This window comes from Aulonocara sp. 'chitande type north' Nkhata Bay, linkage group LG9, assembly GCF_057382095.1.
Source record: "Aulonocara sp. 'chitande type north' Nkhata Bay isolate Kocher_YH1m ecotype deep benthic linkage group LG9, A_spYH_male_GT1.1, whole genome shotgun sequence".
In the NCBI taxonomy this organism is placed as follows: domain Eukaryota; kingdom Metazoa; phylum Chordata; class Actinopteri; order Cichliformes; family Cichlidae; genus Aulonocara; species Aulonocara sp. 'chitande type north' Nkhata Bay.
In genome coordinates, this window is record NC_141352.1 from 10,711,188 (window position 1) to 10,720,208 (window position 9,021).

Here is a 9,021-nt window from a genome sequence, read left to right on the forward strand (position 1 = left end):
ACCTAGCCCGCCTTTACATCAACAGGGAGTGTGTGGAGAGGGTCCACACCTTCTGGTTCTCATGTCAGGGGTAGTCAAGAAGGCCCAACAGCGACTGCACTTCCTGAGGGTCCTCAGGAAGTACAAGCTGAACTCCAACCTGCTGCTGACCTTCTACCACTCATCCGTTGAGAGCCTGCTAACCTACTGCATCACAGTATGGTACGGCAGCTGCACAAAGGTGGATAGAGCGAGGCTTCAGAGTGTAGTCATGACAGCACAAAAGATCATTGGCTGCCCTCTCACCTTGCTCGATGGACATGTATTTCTTCCACTGACTCAGCAGAGCAGCAAACATCATCAAGGACACCTCGCAGCCTGGTTTCAACATGTTACCATATTCCCTATTTAGTTACTTTCAAAAGAAGTAACTATGCTGTGTGCCCTGCCCCAAATCAACTAAACAAAAAAACAACAAACCAGACAAACTGATGAATAAATTCACTGATCCAACAGGACAGAATCAGCGTGGTCCAAACACCAAAGAGAAATAAGGCACACTGAACTTTGTTTTATTGTAAATCTTTCACACCAATTAAAATTCAGTACAGTAAAAATCTTGCATCAATTACACACACATTACAAATTCAAAGTTAATACTAATAACTAACGAATCTCACACACAGACACACCTTTAAAAAACAGATCCATACTATTTGCATTTATAATCAAAAATATCCAAGCCTCCTTTTATTTATTGTATCTTTGCTGTTTTCTTTAACACCACGCTCACTGTGTTCATTAGCTTTTCCACCTGGTCTGAACTTGAGCTGCGGTTCTCAAAAAGAACACACCTGTTGTTGCACTTTTCAATGATTTCCTTCAGACCAGGTTGACAGGAATGAAGAAAATCCTCCAGGGTCATGTCTGCCTCCTCCAGGTCGTCTCCTCGGGTGAACAGGATGACAGTTTGTTCTTTCACTTTGGTCCCAAAAGTGTTTTCTAACTTTTTCAGTATGTCTCTCTCACCATCTGTAAATCTGCTCACATGCATCACAAGTACAAACACACAGAGTTCTGACTCACAGAGCTCTTTGCACCTTTTTACATATTTTTCCTGAACTGATGGTTCAGTGTCATCATCAAACATGTCTGGAGTATCAATCACACGCACATGTAAGTCATTTATCTTAGTTTCTTCCACCTGACACTCTGTGGTGACTGGATTTGAACTGGGTTTAGAAACAAAGTGCTTCCTTCCAAGGATGGTGTTTCCACTGGCACTCTTTCCAGTCCCAGCCAATCCCAGAAGAACGAGGTTCACTTTGGTGCTGGTGAGCTTTGCTGAAGTAAAGAACAAGCTGAAGTTGAGTTAAATATAAAATAAGTAGTTTCTTTAAATCAAATCAGCTACTTTTTGGGAGTGTCTGTGGGTCCCAAAAAGTTTTAAAATGCCTTAAATAAATATTTCATGATAATAGGGCCCTAAAACAGGATGAAATTATGTCCAAAGTTTGGGTGTGTTTGTATTTTTACTCATGCAACAATGCCATCACCATGTTTGAGTGATAAATATTAAAATCAAACAATGCAAATGCATCCTTAAGACAATACCTTTATTGAACTAACCCTTCATTTTCATATGTTTCAAAACAGTTAACTGTCACAAAAGGCTGAGAAGTTTGTTCACTGACATCTCATTTCCTGTTAAAGTCAACTTTTCTTGCTAGGTGTAGGTAGCTTTCTACCTAGCATCTTCACCTTTCCCACAGCCTTCTCCTTCTCTGTAATCAAAAAGCTGAACAACAGTTGAAATACACTGATGGACCATCTAAAGATGATAATAAAGAGAAGTCCTTGCCAGACAGCCTTCTAGATAGTCTATAAAAACAGGAAGATGGAAGATTAATCTCACATCTTTACGAAAACCTAAAACTGGCAGTCAAGCTAGGATAAAGTTTTGGTATATCAGTGGTTAGAAATTGCTGTGAGTCACAGTGCGCAGCATAAAGGTCCTTTCACAGCAGACCCAGCATGTGCTGCTAATGCTAACTAAGAGCCAAGGATCCAGAATTTGTTGTGCTGGCTGCTGGGCTCTGTGGGTTTTTGCAGTAGCTCTATGTGAACTAGCGCCTAGCTACTAGCTCCTTGTCATTTGTATCTCTGACTCTATATCCTCTACAAGAGTTTGTGTTGTTTTATCTTCAAATGTTCAATAAAAACATGTATCGCATAACGAAGAAAGCTTTGTAACTATCCCCAGTAGTGAAGTGTGTGTCATTTCCACAATACTGCTTTTCCCAGAAGGTCCACAGAGTGGTTGAAAAGGCTCTGGAGGTCCCTGTATAAGCACGTAAACTCGGACACGCACAGACTGTTTTCCTTTGTGGTGATGAAGGAAAACGCTGGGCTGGCACATGAAAGGGAATTTATTCTTCCAGGATCTGAAGCTCTGTAAAGCACCCCTCCAACAGCCAAACCCATCTGTTCTCTAGTTGAATTGTTAAAATTTGTGATTGACATGATATTGATCAATCAGCTAAATGGAAGAAAAAATGGGTCAAAATTTGTATGTGTAAGTTGAAAGCCACATGCAGCCAGGGAACAGGTTCTACACATAGTTTCTTGCTTTGTATCTGTAACCAGACCTTAAGAAAAAATGTGTACTCGTGTAAATATTTTTTACAAACACAAATATGTTTTACACACACGCAAATTCTCATCTGTAGATGCACAAACATAAAACTTTCACACATTTTGGTTTAAAAGGTTACAAAACTCAAATACGCATTTGATTTACAAGTACAGAATATTAATGACCACAATTTGAGCCCATACTACAGCTTCCTCTTAAAGACATGCATGTTAGGTTAGGTGATTCCAAGCTGTTTTGTTATGTAATTTGCAGTCTGAAGTATTTGCTGCCTGAACAAAAAGGTCAAATAGAAGCTTCCTTTATAAATAACATTACATAAGTAACATTAATTGTTTCTTTAAAAACCTTTGGAACACACACACACACACACACACACACACACACACACACACACACACACACACACACAAAGAGCAAGCGAGTGTGGCTTACCTTTCTTCTTACTTCCATCTTGTGGTTCAGCAGTGTCAGCAGGCCTAAAATGTAGAAGTTAAACCACATTAACTGGTTTAACCGACCAGGAAGCAAAGAGAGCTTCCTGGTCGGTTGAACACCATGTTGGACAATTGTAATTGAAAAAGTACTGTCAAACAATTATAAATAAATATTTGACACCCATTCATTTGTCTCTACCTTTTCTTTCTGTTGGTTGGCATCAGTTGTTTATCTTTAAGTAGTTTGCTCAGTTTGCTGAAAACTTGTTCGAGAGTGTAGAATTTGAATGGATATTCTGTAAATTTGTATCTCAGTGGAAGCACAACTGTCAACTCTTCTCTTGGTTTTCCAGTCTTCTTGTTGAGGTCTTTTATCTGCTTTTGCACATTTCCTGTTGAAAATCCATCCTCTACCACCAACAAACACAGGTCAAAGTTTGGATTCTTAGAAAATAGCTCTCTAATATCGTCACATGTTGTGTTCAGATCTGGTGTACATGTGAACTCAAATGTATCATCGTCATATATCTCAGTGTTTTTCAGAATCTTTTTTTTGGTTAAAACAGATAAATCTTTCCCCAGGATGTTGGTTATTAGAGCTTTCTTCAAAGACTTCACATTGCCCAGAATCATGACTGAAATCTTATCTGTGAAAATAGTTAAAAACAACATTACTTTATCTGATACAGTACATACAATTAAAACATAGTTGTTGTGTGAACTTACTGTGAGACATTATCCTTGGCTCAAAGTCCTCTGTGGTGACTAAAGGTTGTGCTTGTCGCTGCCTGGATTATGTGGACCTGTTGTGCAACATTAGGGGTGTGTCATGTGTGACACCATTATCAGTGTTGTAGAGGTTACTTTTAAAATATTTTCCTACTACAGATTACAGAATACATGCCCCAAAATGTATTTTGTAACATATTTTCGTTACAAAATTCTCAAGTTACTCAATGAGAGTAATGTATTCTGAATACTTATATCATGCTTTTTACAACCACATGAATGTACTATTGCTGTGTGATTCATTACTATTACTGAAGGTTATTAGCCATACCAATACCAACTAGATTTTTCAATCTTAATATAAAATGAGTAACAGTAGGGTAGACATTAGGTAAGGCTGCACTTTTTTCAGCGATCTCATATAGAAAACTATTCTGCGCATACAGTGTAGGGCAGGGGTAGGCAACCTTTTTGATGACGAGTGCTATCTAAAATTTCCTCAGAAGTCAATGTGCCATATAATTGCATTAGCAATAAATGTAATAACGCTCTATATTACTGAAGCATTTGAAATGTCAGAATGTGGAAATTTCAACATCGCTTGTAAAAACTGACAGCTAGCAACGTCCCTCTCACCAGTAGGCTAAGTGATTTTTAGCCAATTACAAGGTGAATCTGGTAGTTGGGGTTGTTAGCTTAGATACCGTCATTAAGAAGCGGTGCAACTAATGTTTCTATGTGAGCTAATTTGCGATGTGCACCGCTGGCCCGGCCATTTATTTTTTAATGCACCCTCTCAGATTAATTCACTGCATGTCGTGCCCAGGGCTGAACTGGGACAAAAAAATCGGCCCGGGTATTTTGACTAGAGACCGGCCCACCAGGTATTACAGGAAAAGCCATAAAGCCTTTGAATGAAAACAAATGCTGTTGTGACAGTGATGTACAGTCTTGTTGGTATATATGTATGATTTCTAAACATTTTATGTCAGATAAAAACTTTGGTTGTAAGATTTGGAGAGTATTTGTTAAAAGCAAGACTTTTTAAATGAGAATAAGAAAGAAAAGTATTTCTTTGTGCCCCCCTTTCCCTGTTAATGCCCTACCTGGCCCCCCTGGCAAAACTTTGCTAGACCCGCCCCTGCACAGTTACCAGCTGTCAGGTACTTAGAAAAGGATCCTGGTGTTATTTGTCTCTCAGAAACAGTTCATAACTTCCCTTCAACTCATTCATGTCACCTAAAAGGTAAACCTGTTTCTCCATCACCTGTTCAGCTCTGATGGTTCAGTAAGGACATCTCCTGGTTTCATCTTCATGTTTCCCTCTCACCACATATCCAAACCAACATCATGACCAGCAGCTTTACAGCTGTGGCTCCAGCAAACATCAGCTGATGCTAGAAATTAATATTAAATAAATTCTAATAACAGCTGATCAAGCTTAAACGTGCTGCTGTTGTTCAGCCCGACATCCGCTGGTTTCCTCTTTCTGGCACAAAGTGGAGATAAATAAACAAGAGAGAAAAGCCGATCAGCTGATCATTGATCAGTTTCATGATTGATTGAGAGAAGAAGAGGCAGCTGACAGCGTAAAGATGCAGAATAACTCCAGCTTTGTGTCTTTTTTCATCTTAGCTGAAGTACGGGACAATCTGTGTTCCTTTTCAGCTCAATACGAAACGCGTGATATTTTCTCTGAATACGGGACTATTTCGTTTTTTAAGGGACGGTTGACAACTCTACTAACTAACCTTATGAATAAAATAAAGTTCACTATCAGTAACATCATAGCACCACCCAGCTGTATAGAAACTCCGTCATGCTAGCTAGCACGCAGTATGAGTTATTGTAACTGATGTCAGCACAACGAAAATAAACTCCACCTAAACTTGGTTTATATCTGACCCAGATGGACTGCAGGTCATAACTTCTTACCTGAAGGTCAGTTCACCTGACACTCGGACCGGCGGCCGCCTCGGGTCTCTCCTCCTCCTGCCTCCCCTTACCCTCACCCACCTGCTGGCCTCTGTGGAAGCTCCGTCACAGCCACCACCAAACAACTGAGTTATTTTTATACATCTGCCAGCATCTGGCCAACCCACCATCTTTCATTGTTTATACTGTTGCTAAAAAAAAAAATCATCGGCCCATAAAAACGAAAAATCACCGAGCATTTGTGTATGCACGATGGCCAGTCCAGCTATGGCCGTGCCATCAGTTAACCCTGCCGAACCCTTGTGTAGGGACTAAAGCATTATAAAGTAATGCATTACAGTAACTAGATTATTATTGTGGTAATGTACACGGTAAATAGTTATTATGCAAAAATCAGGAGCACATTAATTGTTACTGGGATTTAGGTAGGGTCGTTATTTGTTATGTCTTGTGGTGGCTTTCCCTCTGTCTTTCTCCCCTTTCTCTCCCCCAGTAAAATCTGTCCCGTAAAAAACAAAAAAACAAAAACCAAACAAACAATGAATCTCTCATTTTATTTAAAACGTTGCTGTGGGAAGACTCCTCTCAATCTCCTGGAAGCTCAGTAGCACAGCTCTCTGTGCCATTCCCGCTGTTCCTCAAGATGATCACTGATCCTCCTCGAGCCTCTATTCTGGCCTCCACTTCCATCCTGTAGGCGCCCTTCCTCACTCACATCTCGTCATGGCACCTCACGACACCTACAAATTAAAAATGAATTTCCTCTTGCACCTGGCTTCTGCCGTGTGTCAACTCCCTACTGAGACCTGTACAAGAACGTTACACATTCTCTCTAAAACAATCTCCCGCCACCCTGTAACCCTGTGTAAAAACCAACTATAGATCATGAGAGTGATAAAGTATTCAGCACAACAGACAAGTATCATGTTCAGGTTTTCTCCAATCATTAACTCACTATTATTGCCGCAATTTATTTTATCCACAATTTAATCAGTGACTTTCCTTAAGCAATGTCACTCCACTTGTTTTACCACTATGAGCCCCTAGTGGCCAGCTAGTGAGCTCCACGTTAAACTGTTCCCTAAACACTGCATCTCTTATTTGTTTTCTCATGTCACTTGTCTGTTTTCTACTGAATCCTCCACATCCACTCTTAACAAAAGCTAAACAAACATTAACAAAACATTGACCGTGGTCAGGCGTCGGCCATCCACATCCCAGAGGTGCTATAAAAAGATTTCCTGTAAAAAGAATCACACTGTTGTCAAGACAGGATGTGTCTCACACTATATTCACTTCCCTGTAGTATTCAACATTTTCCCAAGAACACGTGTCATAGCATCACCAACTCATAACCTATAAACACCGTTTCTTCACACATAAGCCCAGAAATCCTGTAGTAGAAAAACATTATTAGAAAACATTAACTACACATAATGAAATCACATTAAGAACTGTAATGCTGTAGGGAAGAAGATGCAAATGTTAACGCTGCGCAGGTGTATACACCCTTTCTCACAGTAATCTCTGTGAGCAACACACAACACAAACCCCATGAATAACACACCCCTGGTAGATTCACAAACACAGAAAGTGGCACTTAAAAGTTAAATCGTCATGCAACCTCGGATGTCGCTGTCATCTTTCTGCTCCTGTAAAAGAAACACACCTAATTCATCCACCCTTTTGTCCTGTCTAGGTGGAGTTTAACCTTGAGTCGTGGTCAAGTCTTGTCAGCTTTTAACAGTCAGTCAGTTTGTTTTTATTTCCAGTCATCCATTCATCCATTCTCTCTTTCTTTGCTGATAGTGGAAACCATCACCGCATTTAGATTTCCGCCCTCAGCAAAATGACGTCATTTCAAAAAGGAAAACAAGAACTTTAGGTCGGATTACCTCGCTGAATCATTCTTAGGCAGGGACTCTTATTTTCTAATTGTCCCAAATAAGTGACTTTCTCCAGAGCCCATTTTAATGTGGAGAAACTCACTTGCAACAATTTCGACGACGTGTAGCGCTTGTAATTCCCGCCGTGCAAATCTGCTTAAAGAAAAGAAATTCACAAACAAAAATCAGTGCACTGTTCAAAAAATTAAATGAAAAATAAAAGATAAAACTGTAAAACAAAAGTAAATAAAAATACAGAAGCCCGGGTCTTAGGACTTGTCACTGAATAGTCTTTCTCTTATAAGTAAAAAAATACCAAACCTAAAACTTGGTGCCATGGTAAAACCTTCCCCATACTTCAGAAACCCAAAACAAAACAAAACAAAACAAAAATCTGCTAGTTTCACTCATTTAAACTCTGGCTGCAGGATTCTGTTCATCCTGCTATCATCCTCCCCAGAATAATACTAATTCAGTCGTCTATGTATCAGTTCTCAACCCACTCACTAAACCAGACAGGATGCTGGTAACAGTATTACCTACTTAAAGTTGTGTTTGATCCTAATGAGCTAATCCTAAGGAGCTTCATTACTTCATTACGTGTGTGTGTGTGTGTGTGTGTTAGTAGGGTTAATACATTTTCTATTTCTGTGCGTCCTTTTATGTACCTTCCCCCTTTTTTCTGAAACAAAACTCCATACACTCCAAATTTCTGTTTCAGAAACATCTAAATGAAAAACTGTCATAGTCAGGCATAGCTAAACCCCAGATGCTTGCAGGTTACCATAGACAACCACACTAAGTGTTGTTAACCCCTCTACAAATGCCCTCTTTTAATGTGTCACACTTTATGTATGATGCTGTGTCATCTCTGGTGGACATTATGTGCGTGTGTGGTGTCACTTTCCATTTTCTAACAGTACTCTTGCATACCTCAGTGCTTGTCTTCCTCCCCCTTTTGTGGTGGACCGGGGACTGTTTCAACCCTCCACTTCCAGGCAGTCGTTTGTCTCCCCAGATTCTTTAACCCAATTTGATTCCCCGCACTAAAACAGCCGCCTCTGTCCTCTTTTGCTCCTTTCTCTCCCACTTCTCAGTCCAATGGCAGTCAGTTTTCTTCAGCTTTGTCCCGTGTATCTCTGTCCCACTGTCTCTCTCATTGCCATCTCGCTCCAAACATGGCCAGTGTCAAACTCAGACAGTCTTCTCAAAAGTCCTTCACACACAGTGAGGTTGCAGCTTGCTGGAAAGGCATCTCTATCCATCCCATCTAGATGGTGGATCTTCCCTTTCTGATGCCGTTTGCCCACAGCGCTGCTGGACCTCTCTGGTATTGTCTCTTGGACTCCTGTCCACTGTTGATGTTCATGCTCGTGCTTCTGAAACTGCACTCTGTGTCTTC

The 9,021-nt window shown here is 40.3% G+C and overlaps 1 protein-coding gene across 1 annotated transcript; it reads right to left on the reverse strand.

Moving 5' to 3' along the window:
• Positions 1-323: 323 nt before the first annotated feature.
• LOC147321655 (uncharacterized) lies at positions 324-3,827 on the reverse strand. Its single transcript, XM_086305732.1, has 4 exons — positions 3,796-3,827; positions 3,269-3,716; positions 3,068-3,111; positions 324-1,323 (listed from the first exon to the last, which is right to left on the reverse strand). Exons 1-4 carry the CDS (start codon positions 3,803-3,805, stop codon positions 734-736), a joined length of 1,092 nt encoding a protein of 363 aa, XP_086161858.1. The 5' UTR covers positions 3,806-3,827; the 3' UTR covers positions 324-733.
• Positions 3,828-9,021: the final 5,194 nt, after the last annotated feature.